The sequence below is a fragment of the Lissotriton vulgaris genome, chromosome 3_1 (genome assembly GCF_964263255.1).
Source record: "Lissotriton vulgaris chromosome 3_1, aLisVul1.2, whole genome shotgun sequence".
NCBI classification, from domain to species: domain Eukaryota; kingdom Metazoa; phylum Chordata; class Amphibia; order Caudata; family Salamandridae; genus Lissotriton; species Lissotriton vulgaris.
Genome location: NC_141689.1, coordinates 950610260 through 950635393, shown reverse-complemented (window position 1 = coordinate 950635393; position 25134 = coordinate 950610260). Strand labels below are relative to the sequence as shown.

The 25134-nt window shown below is 46.5% G+C and overlaps 1 protein-coding gene across 2 annotated transcripts in view; it reads left to right on the top strand.

The window, feature by feature from the left end:
- The window catches only part of KIF27 (kinesin family member 27), a 479420-nt gene that overhangs the window by 163020 nt on the left and 291266 nt on the right, over nt 1–25134 (top strand). For both annotated transcript variants that reach the window (XM_086961311.1, XM_086961310.1), the window contains exons 6-7: nt 6617–6838; nt 14910–15091. In XM_086961311.1, the coding sequence (XP_086817437.1) occupies nt 6617–6838; nt 14910–15091 (404 nt within the window). The remainder of the gene's footprint in view (nt 1–6616; nt 6839–14909; nt 15092–25134) is intronic.

Sequence of the window (25134 nt, the reverse complement as noted above, 5' to 3'; positions counted from 1 at the left end):
CGGAACACTCCCCCCCCCACCGGCGAGTCCTGCCAGCCGCGACTGCTTGTGATAAATCGTGCACAAGTGGGAATGTGTAATTGGTGTGTTCAACAGATTTTTATGAGTCTGAGAAAAAAGAGAGAAATGTAAGAAAAGCAAGTCGGAGAAAAGGAAGATTAAAACGGAAATGGGTGATTTTGTAGATCCATTGGGTGAGGAGATATTTGATCCTCTTTTAATACAGCATCCATTTTCGCCACAGTGGACACCAGCTGAGCATGTGGCTTTGTATATATCATACTGGATTTGCAGAGAGATTCCAAGGGAGGTTTGGACTTTTCTATGTTCTGAGTGTCCTAGACCGAGCTTGCAATCCAAAGTAGCGTACACACCTGATCTGGACCCCAAAATGTTGAGTTTCCTCAATAAAACAGGAAGTGATCTGAGAAAGGGGTTAGATAAAGGATTGAAGGGGTGTCAGGATAGGCTATTAGACATCCTAGGACCTGTAACAAAGCTTTTTGACATGTGTGAGGAGACTCAAACAAGCAACATTGGGGTTAATGTGGTAGAGTTACTTATGCCAGTGGGTGCAAAGGTTTATTAGCCATTAAGGTAATACGAATGCCACATTGTGTATGGAGAGGCGTAAGAGCATTTAAATGAAAATAGGCCCCAAGTTGGCAGAAATGGCGAGGAAGAAATTTGGCATAGAGAATAACAGGATATTGTTCGGTGAGGAATTCGTCAAAGACATGACCAGATATGTGAGCACATTCAGTTTGTTGCAAAAGGTGCAGTAGGACATGCATAAGATCTTGGTGGGGCCGGGAGGATGCAGGTTGATTCCCGGCCGTGTACAGGGAACCACTCGTGGCTCCTTCACACGAGGATTCAGACCCAATGGTAATGGATACAGAGCAGGGTGGATTTTATTCACAGAAACAGGTAACGGTTGCGAGGAGCGTGGAGTGATAGAAGAGCAAGAGGTGGAACAGGGGACAACCTTATATGTACCCAAATACAGCTGGGCAGCAGACAAGGTCAGTTTATTCGAAGATGGAGAGAAATTACACAGGATCTCTATGTGTTGAGGACAGTACAGGGCTATCATATAGATTTTATAGGACAGCTAGTCCAGGAGTTATATCCAAGCTTATTACATTTTTGAGAGGAGCATGAGGATTTAGTGACTCAGGAGGTGGGGCACTTTTAAGGAACAGGGCCGTAGAGAGAGTGAACAAGAGCCTGACTTGTTTTGTGGGCAATATTTTTCTCGTCCAAAAAAGGACAAAGGAATGAGGCCCGTGATTAATCTGATAGAGCTGAACGATTGGGTGTGATACAATCACTTCAAGAGGGAAGGGATACACATTTTGAGAGATTTGTTAAGGAGATTGGATGACATAGTTGGATTTAAAAGATGCGTATCTGATGGTTCCAATATATGCGGGACACAGAGATTACCTTTAGTTCCGCTCGAAGGGTGTGAGATGGAGGTTCAAGAGTCTACCATTCAGGCTTACGTCAGCACCATGGTGTTTTACAAAGGTCATGAGACCGGTGATGGCATTTTTGAGATCAAGGGGTGTACGTCTGATAATGTATCTGGACTATGTGTTGATTATGGCAGAGGAGAGAGAGTGGCTTTGGAGCAGACCGAGTTGGCTGTGCGAGTGTTGGAAGCTTTTGGATTTGTAGTAAACAGGGAAAAGTCTTGTTTGATACCGGCAAAGGAGATTAATTTTTTAGGGTTTCTTATACAGACCTTGGAGGGTATGTTAAAGTTACCTATGGAGAAGGTGAGGAAAATTTGCAAGGAGTTGAAGCGAGGGAAGCAAGCGGAATGAATTTCTTTACGTCATATAGCAAGGTTGTAAAGGCTGCTATTAGCGTCTATTCAGTCAATTTTTCCAGCGCCCCTGCATTACAGAGCATTACAGAGGATGAAGGATTATCATTTGCGCATGGGAGTGAAGTATGCTCAGAATATAAGGATGAATCGGGAGGCAATGCAGGAGGTGAACTGGTGGTTGTTAAACATGGAAGCATGGAATGGAAGGGCAATTACTGAGGAACTCCCAGAGGTAGTAATCGAGTCAGTTGCAAGTCTGTATGGATGGGTGGGCCAGATGCAGGTCTGTGACAATGGGGAGACACTGGTCAGTCTTGGAGGGGGAGATGTATATTAATTGTCTGGAACTTTAGCAGGGTCATTCACAGTGAGGAGCTTTGTGAAAGACCAGGTAAAGTGTTGTGTCCTGTTGAAAATGGACTTTGTGTCAGCAGTTAGGTATATCAACAAGAAGGGGGGCCCTCAGTCAAGGGGGTTAGCAGAAATGGCAAAGGAATTTCGGGGCTTCTGTTTAGACAGGAAGATTATGGTTCAGGCACAGCATATCCCAGGGAAGTTGAATGTAGAGGTGGATTAGAGTTCACAAACTTTGTGGGATACAAGCAATTGGAGGTTGAAGAGAGAAGTGTTTTTGAGTCTAGACAAGAGATGGGTTCTGTTAGAGGTGGATCTGTTTGCAGACAGATTGAATGTGCTGCTGCAGAGCTACTACAGCTGGAGACCGGATCCACCAGAAACAAAAGCAGTGGATGCTTTTCTACTGATTTGGGGGACGGGAGGTTATACGTGTTTCCTCCATTCTCATTGAGTCAGAGGGTTATTATGATGGTCAAGTGGGAGAAAGCAGAGTTGGTGTTGCTAACCACGTTTTGGCAATCACAAGTGTGGTTTCCGGATGTGATTAACTTGTTGATTGACGATCCAGTCTTGTTACCATGTTTTCCACAGTTGCTGGTGGGTGCCCAAGTGGAGTGCCTTGAGTTGGTGAAGAGGGAGAGTTGGTGTTCATAGGTTGGATGATTTCAGGAGAGTGTGGCAAGTACCTGGATTATGGGAGGAAGCTACAGAATTTATTAATAAATCCTGGGCTCCAGGGACAACAAAGGTATACAGTTCAGTATGGAGAAGAGAAAGTAGTTGGTGTTTTGCAAGGACTTTGGATCGCTTATCAGCAGATGTAGTTGAAGTTGTAAATTATTTGTCTGTGTTGTTTAGGAAAGGTTTGGCTTACAGTTCAGTGAATCTGAGAAGATCAGCAATTTCAGTAGGAGTAGGAGAATGAGATTCCGGTAGGACAACATGCTTTAGTGAAAAGGATTATTAAGTAGGTTCGTTTAGAGAATCCACCTAAGGCCAAGAATGCTTCTTTATGGTATGTGTCCAAGGTATTAAAGGTACATCATTTCCTCTACCCCCACCGCAATAGTTGAGAATAATTCCTACCTTCCTTATCTAGGCTATGATTACTGGCAAGACTAGCAACCTCAAGATATTATCCTGCAGAAGCCAGGTATACTTAAAACAGATTTGGCCAATTATAGGCCAATAATGCTACTTTGTTCATCAAATCCTTTGGCATAGACTTATCCCATGCAGATTATACTCAGTTAATTTTTACTGGAAAATAATGGTCCTTCATCAATGGCCAAATTCATTGACTCACTGAAGCACAGAAATGGATGAATTACAGCTATCGCTGGTTAACGCTGATAAGCAAAGCGCCTTGTGCTGTATAGTAACATCTCTCATTGGGAAACCCTTCTGCCCTGTGGAAAGGCCATATCCCTGGGGGTGGTAATCAATCAAAAGCTTTCCCTGATGGCACAGGTAAATGCAGTAGCCTCCAGCTGCACGTCTATGCTTCGTTCTACTAAGGGCGATCTTGCCTTTGCTTTCCGGGGAGAAGAATGCCGTTTTAGTAGCATTATGTGTTCTATCAAAAATTGATTTCTGTAGCTGCGTTATCTGGATATTTTGGCATACTGGCTTGCAGTACTCCAAAAAATTCATTTCTTTGTGGTAATAGTGACCTGCAACCTTTGAAACTACAGTTGTGTGTTAAAGGCTCGTACAAACTTGCACTGGCTGCCATTTGAAAAACGCGCCACCTTAATGCCTGTGCTCCGTATCTACCACAACTTGCTTTGCTTTGTCGAGCTGACAGATGTTTCTTCCGTCAGGGCTAGATGGGCACATCCGTAACAAGCAAAGCTTCTAAGATTCTAGATCCTTCGCCAGTCCTACAACTTTAGGATACATACACACATCATTTTATGGTTACATACATCATTTTATGGTTATTACATACATACTATCATCATGTTATGGTTATCACTTAGGGAAAAGTAGCTATACTCAGAGCTCTTGAACTGGCAGCAGGACGTGTGTACCACAGAATATTCATATAGGAGAGAGGATCTTAATGTTTCATAGAAAAAAACCTAACTCTGATGGTCATATTTTTAGCCTCTAAAGTATCCAGTTGGAATCTCCCTGACATGGGAATTCCTCTATGTATTTGGAAATATAACCTTCAATTGCCCAGTTGATAAAATGGCTGTCTGCAAGGCACAACATTTTTGCCCTAAGTTTGCTCTTAGTTTTCTAGTGACAAGGTTTTTTTGGCACATGTATGTCTGAGATGAGTTACAAATACTGAATTGCCTGGATAAATTATTCAAACCAATTAAAGGTAAACTTTGTGTTCAAATGCCAAAAATCTATCCTTTTCCACTAGGGCAAGCAGCATTTTCATGTTAATTAACCATTAAGTATTCCAAATTGCATTTTTTTTTCTTCTCCAATTAAATTATGCCTTTGATGAAACCATATTGTTATGACTTATGTTAATGGTGTTATTAAATGACCTGTATTCTTTTCGGGGTCCAGCCACTTCTTCCAGAGTAATATAACATCACAGTCTATTTTGCTGGAAAAAAACCACAAATTAAAAAAACTCTCTTCAGACCCTAATCTTTCCATCCAAAAATATTCCAGGCCAGGTCTTCCCTTGGCCAGAACAAATATATGCACTGAAATGGGCACTTGCACTTTCTGAGAAGAGCAATTATATAAGGAAGTTTTCTTCTTGCACTTGCCAAATAGAAGACGTCCCCCAGGATGCAGACACGCCGTGCAGTCTGCGACAAGTCTCACAGGTGGCCTGAAGACATTTCCTTTATTTTCATCAGTTTTATTTCCAGATTTTCATCTAATCCAAGCAAATTATCTTGCTAGACTTATTATTAAATCCTTCTACAGGTTTCCGAGAATTCTCCTTAACCTAAATGCTTGTAGAAATCTCAATTTTTGCTTGAATATAACGAAAGTTTTGTGTCAATTCAAGAAGCAATTTTTTTTATTTCAATGCAATTTTATTGCGATTTTTATAACATAATATGGACAAAGATCACGTATAAGAAAAAATTAAAATACAATAGGGCGATACAGTGAATATATCAGAAACATACTCGTACTCTGAAGGATTAAGCAAGAATCTTAGAAAAACCTTTTATTATAAGTTTTTGGAAACAAATGGCTCTCTATTTGATTCAAGAGATAGTAAATAATATTTGCATTCGGGTTGAAACAATAAAAAAGTATGAAATAAGCACAATAATCTTACTCAGGAGGAACAAGAAGCTACATGTTGATATGTTGACACATTTCAAAGGAAAGAAAATGCAGAGGTCTCAATAGCCCATTAAACTCTTTCTTGGGTCAGGTAGATATTCGTGTCCACATAGTTATGGTCACGCAATAGCTCTCTAGAGACAGGTTTCCATGCATCAAGTAAAAATATTAACGACATATCCCTTGAAAAAGGGAAGCATTTGAAAGAAAACTATGGCTAAAAGTAAAGCTGACAAATTGTTAAGGGTTAGAATCCTGCTTCTGATGCTGAAACTAATGTCTTACTTGAGCCACAAACCTTACAACAATTCAAAAAAGAGCATAATTCAGATTAAAAGACAGTTAGACTAACATAAAAGTGTCACCTGCAAAAACCGAAGACGATGATTTGAAAGTGTGATCTTTTTAAAAGCTAAGCAGCATCTTCATTTTCTGCTTAGGAAAAGCTATAAGGAAGCAAGAGCTGCCAGAAATTAACATAATACCATGTGTGTGGTTTTATATTCAGAGATGAATCCCAGGATAGCCAGGCCATCCTAAAAAAGGGTTTTTAATTAATATGTTGTATATCATGGGACTACACCCCACTCTGAGTTATGCTTTTTAATCTAACCATAGAAAGCCCTTGTACATTTTTACATTCCAGCAATGGGGTTGGGATGTAAGAGGACATGACATTTAAATGAAACACCATCAATACCCTAAGCCTTGCCCTTCCCATAATATACTATTACTCATGGATGAAGTGAAGGGTCTTATATAGAAAGCTAAGTGGGATAGGTGGGTGTAGTACTGGGTATGTACTCAGCCACAGGTTTCTTTTCTGAGTGGGCTGTTGACGTCTCCCAGTACGTCCAGTTACTTGAAATCTTATACTAATGACTGTGCTGAATGACGTACATTACAGAAAGGTGCTTTGTGTTTTATTGGAGTTCTAAGAACCATTAGTTTTAGAAAATTGGTCCTTTGACTGTACAATGCCTAAAGGCATGTGTCATGCTTACCTATGGAAATGGTATAATCAATGGAAGTCATAATCTATACTTGCTAAGTAAACAGACATGTTTAATAATGTTTTAATAATTATCAGGCAAATGTACACAGTGAATATTGTTTTAACATATTAAAATGTTGCTGTGCTTTTAGAATGAGAAAATGGTTGAGCAGCATCTCCTGATAAATCATATGCAAGATGAACTCGAGAAGATGACGCTTGTGATGGCATCTGCACATGGGGAGGGTGATGGCTTGAACGTTGTTCCCTACAGCAGGAGACCGTACAGCGTTCCACTTACCAATATCTCTCAGCCCTTCTCCTTCAGCATGGCGCAGTCCAATCACCTCTCTGACAGGCCTGAGCCTAGAAAGGTATGAACAAAGTTGATACTCAAAGTACTCCCTTTACCTTGCTCCTATCATCCATAACATCCATGTAATTGGTCACTTTCATCAGTATGCCTATACCGTCTTTTCATGCTTCCAGTGATTTCACAAAATAATGTTCAATGTTTTAAAAGTAGTATTGATACTCGTAGGGAATAAATATTTCAGGCATGATTCATGAAGCACATTTTTATTAAGAAGGGGATCTGTGCTTCTAGAAATGCATCATTTGCGCTATAAAATGAGCATAAATTCATAGCAATATGCATCTCTCATATACACTTGCTCAAATTTCAGTAGAGTAAAACATAGGAAAATCTTCTAACGTGGTTAAGTGAAGCAGTAGAACAGTGATTTCATCTAACAACAGCCAAGGAAACAGAACGAGGGACCATTATTAAAAGCACATTACTTAATGCATTCTGTGTGAAATCACAGAATAGTGAGTACAGAATAACACCATTATATCTGCCTTGTTTTCTTTTGTCTTCTAGGTAGTGATGGACAGGTAGCGGAGTGATGATACTCTGAATACTGCCATCAAAGGGCCATGCACTAAGCTATGGGACTCACAACCTAGCTCAGATCCTTCTCTAGGAGGGCTCTGAATGTCGCATGCCATGTATAGGTTAACACAAGTGCATTATTCCAAATCATGCCACTCACAATTGTTTCTGATAATTAATTATTGGAGCGCAAGAAGATGATGTCCATATTAGAAGTAGCATATGATGATTTTGAAACATGTGTGCTACTGTATCGATAAAGCTGGAAGTTAGTCGAGCACTGTTTTGTATTTTGAGTAGCCAAGGGAAAATTAATCAAATTAGAGAAACATCCCTCAACGAATTGAAATCCTCAATTGGAGTGACAAAATGGACTTCATCAAATTTTCCAGTGATGGGTTTCCCACGGTTTCACATGCTTATTTGAACATTCACCACCTTTTGGATGGAAGAATGGTTTCCATTATTAAATCTGAAAATCAACAACTAAACATACATTTGGTGTTTTTAAGAATCCCATATACTCAGGGCCCGATTATGATGTAGTCCGGAAAGCAGTCCAAGCGAATCGGTTCCAAAATGCATTCCGAACGACTCCGGCCCAGGGAGTCCAACCGACCGATTACGGTGTGTTCAAACACCGTTCGGTCGAACTCCCATTGACTTCCATGGGAGCCTGTGTTACGAACAAGAACACAGGCTCCCATTGAAAAAAGGGGTAGTTAGGGATAACCTTGCACCATGTGGCAGGCATGGAAAGGAGAGACCCGTGGGTACGCCCACAGGCCCAAATCGGAGAGCCCCGGGTGAAGGGGTGCCAGCTAACGGCCCCCAAAGTCAGATTCCGGCAGCCGATCCGTGTCGTAACAACCAATTTGGAAAGGCTGTCCGAATCCAACATCCTAATCGCTCGTCCTGAAACACAGCCTGTAGACCTGTACGAGTCGGCTCCGCATGACATCGTTACTCCGAATGTCGTTTGGAACCGAGTCGGACAGTTAGAACGGTTTCCGGACATCATGATCGGTCGTCCGGAAATTTGTCCGAGTCGGTTGGAATCTGATTCAACAGAATTCGTTGCTGTTCTGAGCCTTTCCAAACGGCATCATAATCTGCCCCTTAGGCTGAAACAAGTTGAGCTGCTTTGACATTTTGTACCTGAATTTTTGGAAGAATTTCTTAGAGCACAATTCAGGGGGTGGAGGTGATGCATTGATGAGCATGGGCAACAGAGTTCCTTGCCTCCTCATACACCTTGACCATTCAACAGCATTGACCATTCTTCCCTAGAAAAGACTGTCTTATCGAGCATGCATATCACTGAAACGGTACAAATATGGCTATCACTTTTCTCTGAGGGACACCACAGTTCATTCACTCATACTGAGTACCACCCCACCGGGCAACAATTTCAAAGCCATACTCCAAGCTCCAACATTGATGGGTCAGTGCTGTGCTGCTGACTGACCTTCCTCACTACCCCCTTTCACCAGCGAAAATGGTCAATGACTTGTCTGTTCAATCTGAAAGAGACACGTTAGTGATAGATTCCTTAACTTAGAATATCCCCAGGCGTCAGACTGGATCCGGAAAATTTTGCGTAGCAATACCCCCGCACTCCGGAAGGCGTCGTCCGCGGCTCTGCGTCCGTCGTCGGCGTCGTTAGCGCCGGAATGACGTCGTCGGAGTACATAGACGCCGTCCATGCGCGCTGACGTCAGTTCTTCTTTTTTCAGCACCAGCTAGCGCTGGTCAGGAGAAGCTTTACCCCTTAGTCTTTTTTGACTAAACTTTTTGCTCTTTTTGATCATTTCTTTACTCGAGTCTTCGACTCCTACGGTGCCGGTAGGGATGCCCGGGTTTAAACCCTGTTCCAAGTGCGACCGACTGATGTCGGTTACCGACCCCCATCGCCGGTGCCTCAAGTGTTTAGGCCTCGTCCACGACGACCGCACCTGCTCCGACTGCCGGGCCCTGACGTCTAAAGCTAGGCGGGAGCGGTCCCGCAAACGACTGGAACTCTGGCAGTCGGCCATGCGCCGCTCCAGGTCCCGGTCCCACAGGAGGTAGAGGGACTGGTCACGGGGTCGGAGCCCTCGCAGCTCCGGAAGTGGACATCGGTCGTCAGATCCAAGTCCTCAGGTAAGAGGCATGAGAGGTCAGTGAGACACCATCATTCCTCCGACCCACCCCCACTCTCACGCGTTGCGGCCGGGGGTTCGGGTGACACCACCCACAGGGCTCCGACGGAGTTGCGGACGTCACCGCCTGCCCCACACCTTCGGGTCCCTGGGCATGACGCGACGCCTGAGGAGGTCGAGCGGTACCTCATGGCCATGAAGTCCCTCCCTCCTCAGCCGGGTTCCGTGGCGCCTCCGGGCCCAACGGCCCCGGCTGAAAGGCCTAGCGGGTTTGGTGCTTCGGCTCCGACGCTGTTGGGTGCTTCGGCCCCGGCGCCGCCGGCGACTTCGGTCCTGGCGCCGCAGGCCCTCCCTGGATTTTTTTCCGGGTCGTCGCCGGTCGACCTCACAACCTCACCGGCGCCGGCCCAGCGGGTGTCACCCCTGGCGCCTGCTATGAGCGCCGTCCCCGATCCTACTCTCGGTCCGGTTCTGGCATCGGAGCGGCGCCGCTGGGCGCCGCTACCGACGGCCTTTGGGGATTTCTATTTCCATGAACTGGCCCCATCTGCTGACCCTGAACTACAGGAGATGGGTGATTGGGAAGGGTCTGAGGACCCTCTGGCACGGGAGTGCCAGTCTCAACAGGACTGGACATATGAGCTTGGGGAGGCCAGTGGAATTGACACTTCGCCAGACACTGGATTTGTCTCCCCTCCAACCATGGCTACGGAGGAGGGGGCTGCTTATAGTGTAGTGTTGACGAGGGCAGCCAAGGACCTAAACCTTGAGCACACTGTTGCGGCCTTGAGGACTAACCTCCTCACTGAGGTCCTTAAACCGCAGGCAAGCTCCAGTGAGCCTCTACTGCTGTTCAATGAGGCCTTGTGTGACGTTCTTGTGGGCACTTGGTCCAAGCCCGCCACAGGTCCGCCTGTGGATAGGAACGTGGTCAGACGCTACCACCCGGCCCAGGGCAACCCATGCTTTTTGTCCACCCATCCCACCCCCGAGAGCCTGGTCATCCAGGCCTCCACTTCCCAGACCGCATTCCCGACGGCCCCGCCCGATCGGGAATCCAAGAGGTACGAACAGTTCGGGAAGAAGGTGTTCTCGTCCCTGAGTTAGGAACTGCGGTCAGTCAATACCGCATGCCTCTTGGGCCGCTACACCCACACCCTGTGGGACACGGTCGCGGAAGTGCTGCCATAATGTCCGGAGGAGGCCCGGGTAAAACTCGCCCAAGCCCTTGCGGAGGATCGAGATGCAGCACGGTATTCCATCCGGTGTGGGCTGGATACAACGGACTCACTGGGCAGGGCGATGGCAACGACGGTGGCGGTACGACGCCAACGCCTGGTTGAGGTCCGCCAACTTTTCGGCCGATGTCCAGGCTACCCTTCTGGATATCCCGTTCGATGGCCGTCGCCTCTTTGGTGACAAGGCAGACCATGCGCTTGAGCGTTTTAAGGACTCCAGGGCTACGGCCAAGTCCTTGGGCCTCTCTGCCCCACGCCAGCAAACGGGTGCCTTTCGCTCCTTTCGTGGCCAAGGAAGGGGCGCCCCCACACGTGCCGCCAGCCACGCGCCGCAGAACGCTCAACAGCGCGGTGGCGGCTGTGGAAACCACCGTAACGGCGGTCGGGGACCACGGCGAGGCCAGTCCACACCTTCCCCCGCAGCACCTGCCTCAAAACCCTCCTAGTCCGTACTTTCAGGCCCATGTGACGCCAGTGGGGGGCAGGGTTCGCCATCACCTCTTCCACTGGTGCACTGTCACATTGGACAGGTGGGTGCTGCAAATCGTCCGAAGGGGCTACTCCCTCCTCTTCGAGGCGACCCCTCCAGCCATGCCACCGCAATTCCACCGCGTGTCGGGGGATCACTTGCAACTTCTGCAAGAGGAAGTCACGGCTCTCTTGGCCAAGGGGGCCATCGAGCGCGTTCCTGGGCCGGAAGTAGGGTGCTCAAGAAGGGCAAAGGGGGCCTACGCCCTATCTTGGACCTACGGAACGTCAACGGCTTCCTCCGGAAGGAGAGTTCAAGATGCTGACTCTGGCTCAGGTCTTAGCTGCCCTGGACCCCGGAGACTGGATGGTAGCGTTGGACTTGCAGGACGCTTATTTCCATATCCCCGTCCTGCCGGCCCACCGGCGTTACCTTCGGTTCACGGTAGGCCACGAGCACTTTCAATTTACCATGCTGCCCTTCGGCTTTACCAGCGCCCCACGGGTCGCAGCCCATCTGCGCAGGTTAGGGGCGTCAGTCTTCCCCTACCTCGACGACTGGTTGTTGAAGGCGGGCTCGCCCCAGACAGTCGTCAGCCACCTCCAGACTACGGCCAATCTCCTGCACCTGCTGGGGTTCTCCATCAACGTGCCGAAGTCGCACCTGTGTCCCTCCCAGAAGCTCCTCTTCATAGGAGGGGTTCTGGATTCGGTGCAGTTTCGGGTTTATCCTCCCGAACAGCGGGTTCGGGATATTCAGGCTATGATTCCGATCTTTCAGCCTTTATCCAGAGTCTCGGTCATGTTGACGCTGCGGCTTCTGGGGCTGATGGCCTCCTGCATCCTTCTGGTGCATCACGCCCGGTGCCGGATGCGGGCTCTGAAGTGGGACCTGAAGTTTCAGTGGGCCCAGCATCAGGGCAACTTGTCCGACCATGTCTTGATCTCGGAGGGCACTGCAAGACAGTTGCATGGGTGGCTCACGGACCACGATTGGGTCAGTGGCCGATCCCTCTCCCTAACCCACCCGGAGCACGTAGTTGTGACGGACGCCTCCCTCCTGGGCTGGGGGGGCCACATGGGAGAGGCGGAGATCAGAGGCCTCTGGTCTCCGGCGGAGTCCCAGCTCCACCTCAAAATTCTGGAGCTGAGGGCGATCCGTCTTGCACTGAAGGCATTCCTCCCCTCTGTCCGGGGGAGTGTAGTGCAGGTGTTCACAGAAAACACCACCGCCATGTGGTACTGCAACAAACAGGGCGGGGTGGGGTCGTGGACCCTATGCCAGGAGGCTCTGTGCCTCTGGCAGTGGCTGGAACATTAGGGCGTGACCATGGTGGTTCAACGCCTGGTGGGTTCTCTGAACGCCAGTGCGGACGAACTCAGCCGCCGGTGCATGATGGATCACGAATGGCGTCTGAACTCGGACGTGGCGCAAGGCCTCTTTCAGCAGTGGGGAGAGCCTTGGTTAGATCTATTTGCCACAGAAGAGAACGCGCAATGTCATCAGTTCTGCGCGTTGGAGTTTCCAAGGCGGCACTCGCTCAGAGACGCTTTTCGTCGCGAGTGGAGTTGCGGTCTATTGTACGCCTTTCCGCCCATACCACTTCTGCCCAGAGTGCTGAAGAAGATCAGGCGCGATCGAGCCCAGGTTATCCTTGTGGCTCCGGACTGGGCACGAAGATACTGGTATCCCGAGCTACTCAGCATGTCAGTCGATCCCCCGATTCTCTCCGTTCTGCGAACCGATATCTAGGGTTAAGGTCATCCCCTTTCAGGGCCCTAGTTTCATGGCATCAGTGTTAGTTCTATCGTGGCTCTGTGAATCTGGCGCGGAAAAGCTGTGCATCAGATCTGACGTCAGCGCGCATGGACGGCGTCTATGTACTCCGACGACGCCATTCCGGCGCTAACGACGCTGACGACGGACGTGGAGCCACCGATGACGCCTGCCGGTGCGCAGGGGTATTGCTAGGCAAAATTTTCCGGATCCAGTCTGACGCCTGGGGATATTCTAAGGTAAGGAATCCATCACTAACTAATGCCTATTACAGATATATCGTTACACAAGTAGTAACTTGTGCATCAGTAGAAAAACAAAAGAAATATCACTCCTCTACATATCTACTTCCAGGCATGGATTCTGTTTAAGACATGTTGCATAATCTAAAAGGACAGTCACCCCACCTCTGTGGTCGTTTGGTTCAGCACCTGCAGTGATTTCCTTCCTAGATATAAACTCAAAAGATTCTCAAATAATGTGCATGGAAGCAGGACTTCACCACCTATAACAGAAGATTGTTTAAGGATTTGCCCTTGCACTTCATGCGGTTTCCTTTGACATTACCATTCTGAAAATGCCTAAAACCCTATCTCTTAACCGTCTTCCTATGTTACCTGTAATCAGCAGTAACTGCAACCCCTTCTTATAAGATGGAAATGTCTTGATCTGTGCGAACTTTCATGCCTGGACCACGTTTGCTCTGTAAAGCACTCCACCTTTTCAGTCCATGTACACATGATCTGATATACCCATTAAAATGAAGCATAATGTAATTTTTTCTTAAATGTCTCTGTCAATGGCATTCTAGCTGTTGTTGTAGGGTGAAGATTTGGAGGTTGCTGATGCTTGCTGTTCTATTTTCTTTAGCTTTCAGTGTTCTAATTATCTCCCTGGTAATTGTGGGTGTCCTCAGAGAGATTCGCCCCATTTTTTGAACCAGTCAGTTTTCCAGAGAAATATTAGAAATCAGGTTATCTCTTAACGGTTCTCCTTCCATTCACAAGCACACACTTGTGCACCTACTCCATCCCATCCATCCACAAGTGCACACACTCACGGCCACCCATTCACAAGCATGTACATGCATACACTTGCATTCATCCATTCACAGCATGTGTACAAATATACATACATTCATACAAACAGCCAAATACTCCATAAAGTCTTTACTAGTCCTAAGCAGTGATGCAGGATCAGCAGGTGGTGGTGCCCCAGCACTTCATTCTCAACACCGGCACCTATGACAGACTACCACATGGTGGCACTGTTTGCCTAATTTTGACATAAGCACAGCACAATGTTTAATATTTCAATATACATTACAAACTAACAGTACCTGCCGCCCACACCATTCTTATAGCTTTCAGTGGCCTGGAATACTCTAAATTATCACAGATGTAGGATTGTGATGGTTAGCAGTTGTGTTGGTACTGTCATTGACTGCGCTGGCAGGGGCAAAGGGTGGTGCAAGCTACAGTTGCATCCGGAGAAGGGCCCTAGCACTTACTTTTTTTTTACAAATTAATCACTGTTGGAGGGAGAAGAACTATGGCTCAGGAAGTATGTGAGCGCTTCGGGGAACGGATGCACCAGGAAACTCAAGACGCTGCCACCTAATCTCATCTGGCTGTCTGACCCTGACATGATGAGTGCCTGTAAACTGACCTTTGCTTGTCCTGACAGACATTCATCATGCTTTAAAACAGGGGGGGGCAGAGCCCCAGTGCCTGTAAATGCGGGCCATGACTGGCTTATATGCCTGATCTGAATAACTGTTTGATTTCAGGCATGTTTACAGCGGACATTTCTCTTTTTTCATGTGTGTTAGTACAAATGCACACATTTTGATTTGTTTTTCAGTGTTGTAGAAGATGACTAGAGCTAATCAGATCGAATAATTTATTAATTAATCTTTTCTTGAAGGTTCATACAAGCCCTCCTACCTACTCACTGGAGCGAGTAGTAGCAGGATTTCGAACTCGCAGTCAGATGCTATTGGGTAATATAGAAGAGAAAGATGAAGTTCTTCACTGTCAGTTCTCTGATCACAGTGATGAAGAAGATGGAGGGGAAAATAAAGAGAACAGAAATAAGTTAACATTTAGGTAAGTTTGTTTAAATTGTTTGTATTTTGTGTTTGTATTTATTGAGCAACAGGAACATTTTCACAAGAAACGCTGTGCTAAGCAACAACATAATATGAATGTGTTTGTTTCAACTTGAATGGATATAGGACAGGTAGTAGGTATGATGGATGGTAAATGATGACGAGACAAAAGTTCCCCTTAACATTTTTACAGTATTTGCGTACAGTGTCTATTTATAGCAGTAGATTTACTGGAGAGAGTTGGAGTGATGCAAGTAGGAAGATGATTGAAATGTCATTCATCAATATTGCATTCCTTTGGAGGGGGGTGAGCTTTGAAAGCTGTCTTGAATGATGGTAAGAAATGGGTTTCCACACAGTTCTGTAGGAAGATAGTTACATTGGCGGTTCGCTGGTAGCTTTTAGGACTGGAACCTCACTCAGTAATTTTACCATGTGACAATTAGGTTCTGAATGGCTGGGCTTGGGATATGAGAAGTGAATGAATGTTTAAGTGAGGTAGTTAGGGGAGCTTCACATGCTATCTTTTTGGCTAACAGCTTGTGCCCTGATGGTTATAGTATGATGTAGTCGTGTGTTTGGGGAGGTCTTTGTGGTGAACTTCGGAGTTTACTCAAATGGGTAAAAGAATTAGTGAGGGGACCCAGCGATAGACTGTTGTACTTGTACACGTGTGTTAGACCGGGAAACATTGGCGTGGGTCTACCTTCCATTTTTGCTGTTGCCTCATGTATTTTTGCTGGTGTTAGATGCTTTGGGCACTGTGCCATTGCTATTCAGTGCCACAGTGCAAGTGCTCCCTATTGTAAATTGATGTATGAATCAGTGATTCCATGTTTGGCTATTTTGGTTTACTTGTCAGACCCTAGTCTAGTGCACTGAGTGTGCCAGGGCGTGTAATCCAAATGCTGCTGGTGGGCCTGCAGCACTGGTTGTGCCACCCACAGAAGCAGCCTTGTAAAATGTGTCTAAGGTCTGCCATTGCAGAGCCTGTGTGCAATCTGGTACTGTCATGCTGACTGGGTAAGTGCGCCCACTTTCCAGTCCCTAAACCTTCCCTTTTCTTCATATTAGTCACCCCTATGGTAGGCCAACGGGCAGGGTGCATTGTAAGTATAAGGTAGGACAAGCCCTGGTGTGTGTGGCATGTCCTAATAGTGAATTACAGCCATTTTCGTTTTTCACTATTGCAAGGCTACCTGTTCTCCATAGGCCAGAATGGGCTGTAGAATTGTTACACTTTATAATCCTAACAGGCTCAGAGAACATGGTAGAAATTCGAGTTTAGTATGCCTGAACTCAGAATAATAAAATACATCTTTTAGTAAAGTTTATTTTAATATTCTGTGTTTGCAAATACCACTTTTAGAAAGTAGGTATTTACTTGTCTAACTATTCAAACCTGCCTCTGCTAGGTTGTGTATTCCTATGTCTGGTTTCTGTGAGTGACAGGGCTGGGGAATTCCAGTAGACAGGCTGAGTCACCCAGTGGTGAATAGAGAGATCTGCATCTTGATGGGAGGGAGGAGTGCACCTGAACCTTAAATAGGGCTGTGCCTGCCCTCCACAGTGCTGGCTCCACCCCATGGGGAGCGGCTGATGTCTCTGCCCTGCACACGGAACGAAGAGAAGGAGTCCTGTCAACAAAGTGCTCCAGGACTGTACGTGGCTTCCACAATGCTGGCTCCACCTCCTGTGGGGCGTCTGATGTTTCTGCCTTGCACTGTGAAGGGAAAAGAGAAGTCTGGTAAACAGAGTTCTCAGGAACTGGTTTGGACTAGGCACAGGCCCCTCTCCCCTCAGAGAACAAAGGATTTTGGGGTATAAGTATTGGGACCCTGCTCCCATGAAATTATATCACTCTGAACAACAAGAAGAAACCTTGACTGAGGAGAGGAACCGGAAGAAACTGAGGAGAGACTATTCCCAAGCTGAAGTGCTGCTTGGGGGATTGGCCTGCAGTGGTTGCCTTACTGCCAAAGGAAGGAGAAAGGACTTTTGAGTAACTTTGCTTTCAACTTTTAAAGGATCTCCAAGGGGTTGGAAAAGAGCTTGCCTCCTGCTGAAGTCTCAGGGACAACAGAATTCACCCCCCAGCTCCCCAGAGTTCTTGTGGAAGTGCCTGCTGCTGTTTTGGGCCTTCTGAGGAACTGCGTGTCGCAAGGAGCTGAAAGCGCGACTCAACGAGAAGAAGCGTTTCGCCGTCGCTGTGCCTGCCGTCGCAACTCTGAAGGAGAGTGTCGCCGCTGGAACTGTCACACTGCACCGCATCGAAGAGAAGCGTGCCGCAACAAAGAGGAAGCGTGTCGCCGTCACTGCTGCTGCCGTCGCAACTCCGGAGAAAGAGGGTGTCGTATCTGTGGTTGTCGCACTGCACCGCATCAGGAGAAGCATCTCGCAATGAGGTCGGAGCGTGTGGCCGTCGCTGTGCCTACCGTCGCAACTCCAGAGAAGGAGGGTGTCGCTGCTGGAACTGTCGCATTGCACCGCATCGACCAAGAGCACCTCGCATCCCCGAGAAGCGCGCCGCCGTCGGAGCTGCTGCCGTCGCATCTTGGATGTCGCCGCTGTAGTTGTCCCATCGTGCGGAAGCTTCACGCATTGTGAAGAAGAGCATCGCCGCTGGAGCTGTTGCTGTCGCATCGTAAGGGTGTCGCCGCTGCAGTCCACGCATCGAACGAGAGTTTCTCGCATCCCCGAGAAGCGTGCCACATCTATAAGATCTTCACGTCTTTATTTCTTTGTAGCTGAACTTTGCTGCATTTCCCATCGCTGCGACATTGCTTGTCGTGGAAGCGCAACGCAACTTAAGGTACATTGACGCAGAGTGGCGCATCTAAGAACTGAACTGAACTAAGCTTAATCTACCATCTTAAATTAATCATAGTTTGTATTTTTGTCGTTTATGGTCTTGTGGTAACTCTATATAAAGTCTACTTATTTTTTATATAAAACCTGTGTGGTGTCCATTTGTAGTGTTGTCACTGGGTTACTGTATGTGGTCACAACTGCTTAACTTATAACGCCTCTGAAATAAGCCTTGACTGCTCGCTCAACGCAACCTAGAGGGTGAGCAGGGGTTATTTTAGGTGTGTAATCCCCTTTCCCTGACTAGAGGGGAGGGTCCTTGTTTGTCACAAGTACCTACCTGTGCCAACCAGAGACCCCCAAATCTAACATTGGTAGGCAGCGGAAGGGATTCTGGATTTGCATTTGTGACTCATGTACAGTGACTGGTGAACACTACTTAGTGAGTGCAGACCATAACGATACCGCATACTTTTTGGTAGATTCCTTTTTGATTTTTGGATTGCCTATTTTTGAAAGATGCCTATCTCAGTAGAGAGAGAAGAATCCATAGTCTCTTGATCTTGAATGGGAAGAAGAGAAGCTACAAAGCTACAAAGTAATGCAGCTGAAGTACTTTTGCAAGAAATTCAATGTTTCCACCTCTGGGTTCAGAGTGAAGGAAGAATTCTACAAGGCGCTGAGGGCCTGGGTAGAAGCAAGGAAAACTCCTGTGATTGAGGAGGATGACTTGGCAATTGTGCAACAAGAAGGGCCAGTGGGCCTAGGAGGGAGGAAAGTACCTTCCCCCGCATGTAGCAGTGCTTTTAACAAAAGTCTGTCTCCAGAGGAGTTGGAGGACAGAGAGAGATCAAGAAGGCATGAAATGGAATTGACCAGGTTCAAGGTTGATAGGCAACTAGAAATAGAAAATAAAAAGTTAGATCTTGAGGAAAAGAAAATGCAGTTTGAGCATGAAGAAGTTTTGAGGGAGTTGGAGTTAAAGATAAAAGTTTGGAAATTACTCCCTCTGGAGGCAATAATGGTAAATAAGAACAACAATCAAGCATTAGCCCCAACTCCGCCTGACATAAAAGAACATTTACAGCTGGGGTCATAAATCTGCTACTCCCATAAGGCAATCAATCCGGTTTCCCTGACTAAACTCAACCTGCAAGTCGCGGCTGGTGCCGCCAGGATCGCCTCCGATAAGTCCGGCTACTAGCAGGTTCATATATCCTAATGGTAAACAGTTGTACAACCGATGGCCTAGTGACGAACATACAGTCCTGTAGCGACCATATCGAGCCAGCTTTTCCTACCAGGGTATAATCCTACCGTCAGGGGTCTCACATTAGTGTATAAAGAACTGTGTCCAAACATCATGTTATGCGTCTACCTGTACATACAGTGTGAACAGTTGCCACATATTTCAGTCTTGTTCGTCCAGCGCGGAATCCGCCACCCCTTCTTGCTGCGGTCGCGCCGGACCGGTCCTTCGATCCTTGATCCATTTCTTGATAGCCTGCTGCAATACTTTGGGGTCCGTGAATATGACACGAAGCCTTGCGGGGTACAGCATGGCGTAATCAGCACCCAGCTCGTGCAGCTGCTTCTTAAGGGGCACAAAGAGTCTGCGGGCTTCCTGTACCCTAGCAGTAAAGTCTGGAAATATGGATAGTTCGGACCCCTCGAACTTCAGAATTTTCTTTTCCCGGGCTACCCGCAAGGCAGAGTCCCGGTCACGGTAATTGGGCGGTTTTCGCAATAATGGGGCACGGGGGGCGCCCGGCGGCGGGCGAGGACCTAAGGCCCTGTGCGCCATTTCCACAACAAACATGGCAGAGAAGACACCTTCCCCCAGCAGAGTGACAAGCAATTTTTTCATAAACTGTTCCATATTCCCAGTAGCTGTCGTCTCCGGAAGGCCCACGAGCCGCAGGTTACAACGTCAGGAACGCGCTTCTAAGTCCTCTGTTTTATCTTGCAGGATGCGAATAACTATTCCCAGTTACTTATGATCCGCATCTAACGTGGTGTGCGTTTCCTCCACCTCCTTGAGGCGTCTCTCAGCCATGTCGAGCCGTTCTGCGTGTTTGTCTAAGCGCTCCACCATTCTATCCATCCTAGAGGACATGGCATCCATTCTAGTGCCCAACGCAGAAATGCCACTCTGCAAAAATTGTTCCATAGCCTTCAGGATAGTGCGGATGTCGTCATCTGCGTCCTCCTGTACTGGCGCCGTCTCCCCCGCACCCCTACCAGGGCCAGGGTCTTGTTATTTGGATCTTCGTTGCTCAAAGGACAACTTGGGTTGGTTCTGATCACCTTTACCCATGACTGTCGCAAGCGATACAAAGGTCTGCAAGGCTTCGGTGTGGAATCTAATGAGCCTTTCACCTGCGTGGGGAGGCTTCACTGATTTACTCGTCGCTTCCGATTAAGCTATCAGGTGCATGCTGAGGCTTTGAGGGCCTTCGCGTCAATCGCCATCAGGTCTGAGGAATCCTTCTGTTCGTTGCTGGGGTGCTCGGTGGCGCTCTACATAGGATCTGGTGTACAGCTCTCAAACGTAAGTGTCGTAGCATGGTTCTTGGAGGCTTGGCGTCAGTTCCAGGTGAGCCTTTGATTCAGAGCTGTGCGGCTCTGCGCGGATCTGATGGAAACTTCTGTTAGGCAGGAAGGAATACACTCTTATACCATCTAAGTGTCCAGGACCTGGGGGCACCTTTTGGGCATCCGAACTCTATCCAGCAAAAGGCCAGCAGCAGGGCTCAGGCAGGTCCAGGGAAGTCCAGTTGGTGGTGGTCAGCTTGACATTTGCAGGTCACGGCTCCAGAAGCTTTTTATGTTCATGTAGATCATGAAGAAGGTGAGCCAACTGACCATAGGGTCACTCTGGGGGGCTGGGATCAAGGTAAGCAGGTCCAATCTTCCTTTTTCAGACAGCAAGGCAGTCCTTCCAGCAGCAGGGCAGTGTGGGGGAATTACCCGACTTACCCACCAAACTGGTTCTGGTCAGATCTTCCCCTTCTACTGACCTGCCTTAAAACTGTCTAGGCTGACAAAAGCATGGGCAGGCCTGGTGTCAGGTTCCTTTGTATGTGCTGCAGACAAGTCTCTTTGAAATGTAATCAGGGCTGTGTAGAGCTCCCTCCAGCCATCCTGTCAGGAAGACCCTCTCCCCCACATCTAGGCTTCTTTGTCTCACTATCTGGAAGCAATACTCAATCTTCAATAACAGAGCCATTCACTGTAATTTTACCCGGGACACTGGCGGCAGGACACAGTTGGTTTGGGCAAGAACATACCAATTTTCTAAAATTTGCACTTTCACAATTGTAATTTAAAATCTGATTTCCCCAGTAAAGAGGATTGTAAATTGCAGTTCACTAGAGTCTAAACAGCATATCTCTACTTGCTCTCAATCTGAAGTAAACACAATAAAGTAACCCATTGTTATTCAATGGAAGAGATAGACCTTACAGTGGTGAAACACGGTTTTAGGAGTTTTTGAATGTCAAGACATTTAAAACTTAAACACATATCTCCTACTTTTTAAATGCCATGCATCCTGCCCAATGAGTCGTTATGCCCTACTTAAGGGGTGATTTATAAGTATTGAAAAGGGAAGGTTTAGGACTGACAAACGGTTTATTTTGCCTGGACAAAGTGGCAGTCTAAAACTGGACTAGAGGCTGCAGTGGCATTTTTAAGACATGTTTTATAGTGCTCCTGTAATTTTTGGCACAATGGGTGCTGCTGCCCGATTGCAGCATTTAATTTACAGGCCCTGTGGACATGTGGTACCATTTACTAGGGACTTACAAGTACATTCAATGTGGCAATTAGGTGTAGGCCAGTTTTGCCGTGTTTTAAAGAGAAAGCTCAAGCACCTTAGCACTGCATAGCAGGGGTAAAGTGCACAGAGTCCTAATGCAAACAAAAACATGCTTAGCAAAGATTACGGCAATAAAGGCAAAATGTTTTGAGGAATACTATGCCAAGGATGTCAGTTCTAAGTAACTCACCTTCAAATTCAGCTGCTTGATTTTCCTCACTTTGATGCACTGATTCACTCAATATCTCTCTAATGCAGTCACGCTCCAACCCATTTACCGATGTATTCATCTGGTTGCTCCGTCAATTACAAATACACGGACTCCATACTTCACTCGCCTGCCCGCTTAACTGCTCAGCTCATATGCTCACTCATACCTGTTTCATGGCGGTGCAGTAGATGTCACTCTGTGGGTGTGTGTTTATTTTAAAAGGGTAGACTATATTTCAAACTGCTGCAGTTTATTCCACCCTGTATGCATGTATACATTCAATCCAATGTGCCTGTGTCCTTTTCATAGGTGCGGTATATTCCACCCTATGTCCATGTTCAGTTAAGTGGTGCAGCACATTTTAGCCTGTCTGCACAGGTGGCCTTCAGTAAAGTCCAACTTTTGTTTATGAGTGCCACATAAAGGTTCATTATAGTCACTCTGTATAGCTATTGTGAAGAAGGTGCAGTTCACTACAATCAATGTAGAGGTGCCTTTAAGTATATTACTGTAGGCTGCTTGCATTCGTTTGAGGATCTGTGAATGTAGCATTCCTCTGAAAGAGAACTGTTCTCTATGATCTCAGCAATTGGACACATAATAATGTACAGAAAAACATTGTTTTAAGGAGTCTATATATTGAGTAATCACTTCTTCGTGAGTCTTGTATCAGACTTGTGAGTCATCTCAGAGTCTGTTACTAGGTACCTATAGAAAGGTTTGAGAATAGATTCTGGAAAGGTTCTCCTCTGTACATCCGAAATATTTTTTACATAAGTCGTTCCAAAACATCTAGCAGAATAGTGAGGAAAGCTGCCCTGATTCATTTCAGCTGGCATGTGTCGGACCATGATGTACCAGGACGATAGATAAAGTATTTTTTAATTGGATTGCTCTGCTTTCTTCTTGATCAGTCCGTTGTATGTTTCCCCTGTCTTTCTAACGTATTCTGCGCGGTGTCGAAAGTATGCAAGTATTTCAACAGGAGAAATGAAACGCCATAGTCCCAATTACGAGTCTGTGGTCCCAGGACCGCCAGACTCGTGGTGGCACGGTGGCAGCGGTCCAGCCACCGCCGCACCAGCGGTCCGACCACTGCATTATGACATGGGTGGTCAGACCACCATGGGGCCGCCGCCAGGGTACTATGTTCGCTAGAGGTGGCGGATCGGTTCAGAGGCCGCAATATGCTTGGTGGGATCTCTGTGGTCCTGCCAAGCATATTATGAGTATCCTCTCCACCATGGTTTTCATGACGGTTACAGCGCCATGAAAACCGTGACAGAGAGGAAGGAAAGGAGGCCCTACACCTCGTGCCTCACGCCCTGTGGATGCACACAGGGGGGCAAAACATGTGCCCCCCCCGTGTGTATGTACACCAGTTCCTGCGCAGCATGGAAGTTACAGTCCATGCCATGCAGGAACCTTTCTAAGACACTGCAGCCTTTGAAAGAGGCACCACATCGGGAACCGACACTCCGCCCGCCAGACCAATTTTAAGTTGTAATCTGGAGGGCAACGCTGTGGCAACTCTTAGCAATGTGGTGCCGCCCGCCCGCACCGCCAAAAGTTGTAATCGGGCTCTTAATATAGAAATTAGACTTGGTGCATTTTCAGTTTCGATAATATGAACCAGTGGCGTAGCTAGGCCTTTGGCCGCCCGTTCGGTACCTGCGTTTGCTGCCAGTGGTGGGCGAATGTAAGAGTGGGGGTGGGGTACTGCTGCCGATTCCTGAATTTGCTGCCCCTTGACTTCCGCAGTTAGGAGTGTTGGGAAACGCGCCCCCAAAAATCATGCGCCCCCCTTGCTACCACACTGATATGAATAAAAATGGATGTTGTTAGTATGATGCTGCCTTTTAATATGAAGTTGTTACATGAGATCTAATGTTTTTAAAGGCTTTGCCTTATGAATTTATAAAGTAAAATAAGATGTCTTGGCAGTGTGGTTGATGGTGAACAAATATGTGGTTTTGAAGAAACAGAGATGTAGGCCGTTTTTATTAGTCCTGGGCAAACTTTTGTTACCCTACGTAATCTTGCACAATTTCCTGAATTTTGTGTTGTGCTTGTTATGCGAAATTTCCAAACTTACACAGTTGTGCCATATTATGTAATTTCAAGCCCAGTTGGAGCAGAACAGTAAGAACAATAACTACGCGAACAAACAGTAGGTGAGCTGCTGTTTTCACAACACGTATTGTTTGTGTGCTATTTTTATAGTGCGAAATGTGTCCTCCTTTCCAAAGTACACACGAGGCCACCTTGATGCCAAAGGATAGCACTAAGTAACAGATTTGTTTTCTGCTTAAATTTGCATAATTTTTTTAAGGTTTCATGTAATTACACACAAGGAAATTACACGAATTCCGCGAACTTCCAGTTATCGACTTATCCTGTGCAATTGACATTGTTAATTGTACATTACTTTGGAATAAACTACGTCAATGCTTTATCCCATGGGGACTGTTAATTTCTTTTCGTATTACACACTTCAAATTTGAAATAGGGCCTATGTGGATAATGGTTTAATAGATGGATGTGTTTTAACACTGGTGTTGTTCTCCCTCACAGACTTATATCTGCTGGTATATCTAAAGAATCTAAGATCTTCCCACGAGTCCCTTCTGGCACCCTCTACTATCTTTAACCATGTATACTGATGATCTTGTACTGCTGGACAGTTGACTGCGTTAGCGGCATATTCTAATAATAATATTAATATTAATAATAATCATAGTTACGTGTATTTTTTAATCCTTGAACTGTAGTGATATTGCATCTTTGTTGCATGGCTACAACACAAAGAACCAGCATGTGCACTGTATGGAATTGAAAGGCTATCATATGGCGGAATCAGAGAAGTTTTAAGGCATGGGCAAAGCGGGCAATTGCCTAGGCCCCCGATCTTCAAGGGGACCTCTGGGGAAAAAAAGCTTTCTCTCTCTTTCTCTCACGCGTGTCTATTTCTATATCTGAACTACACTCCCTCCCTCTGCTTATACTACCTCTTGCTCTCTCTTTGTATGCAGTCTCATTCAAAGGATGTTTGGGACCCAGGCAAGATATATTTCAACTGCATTTGTGTTACCCCATTTCTGAAAGTGTATAATTCACTATTGTTTGGCATCTTGTTGACTTGCGTTAGCAGAAAATGTCTAATACAATTCATAGTTTTTCCGCAGATGCCTCTAAAATATAT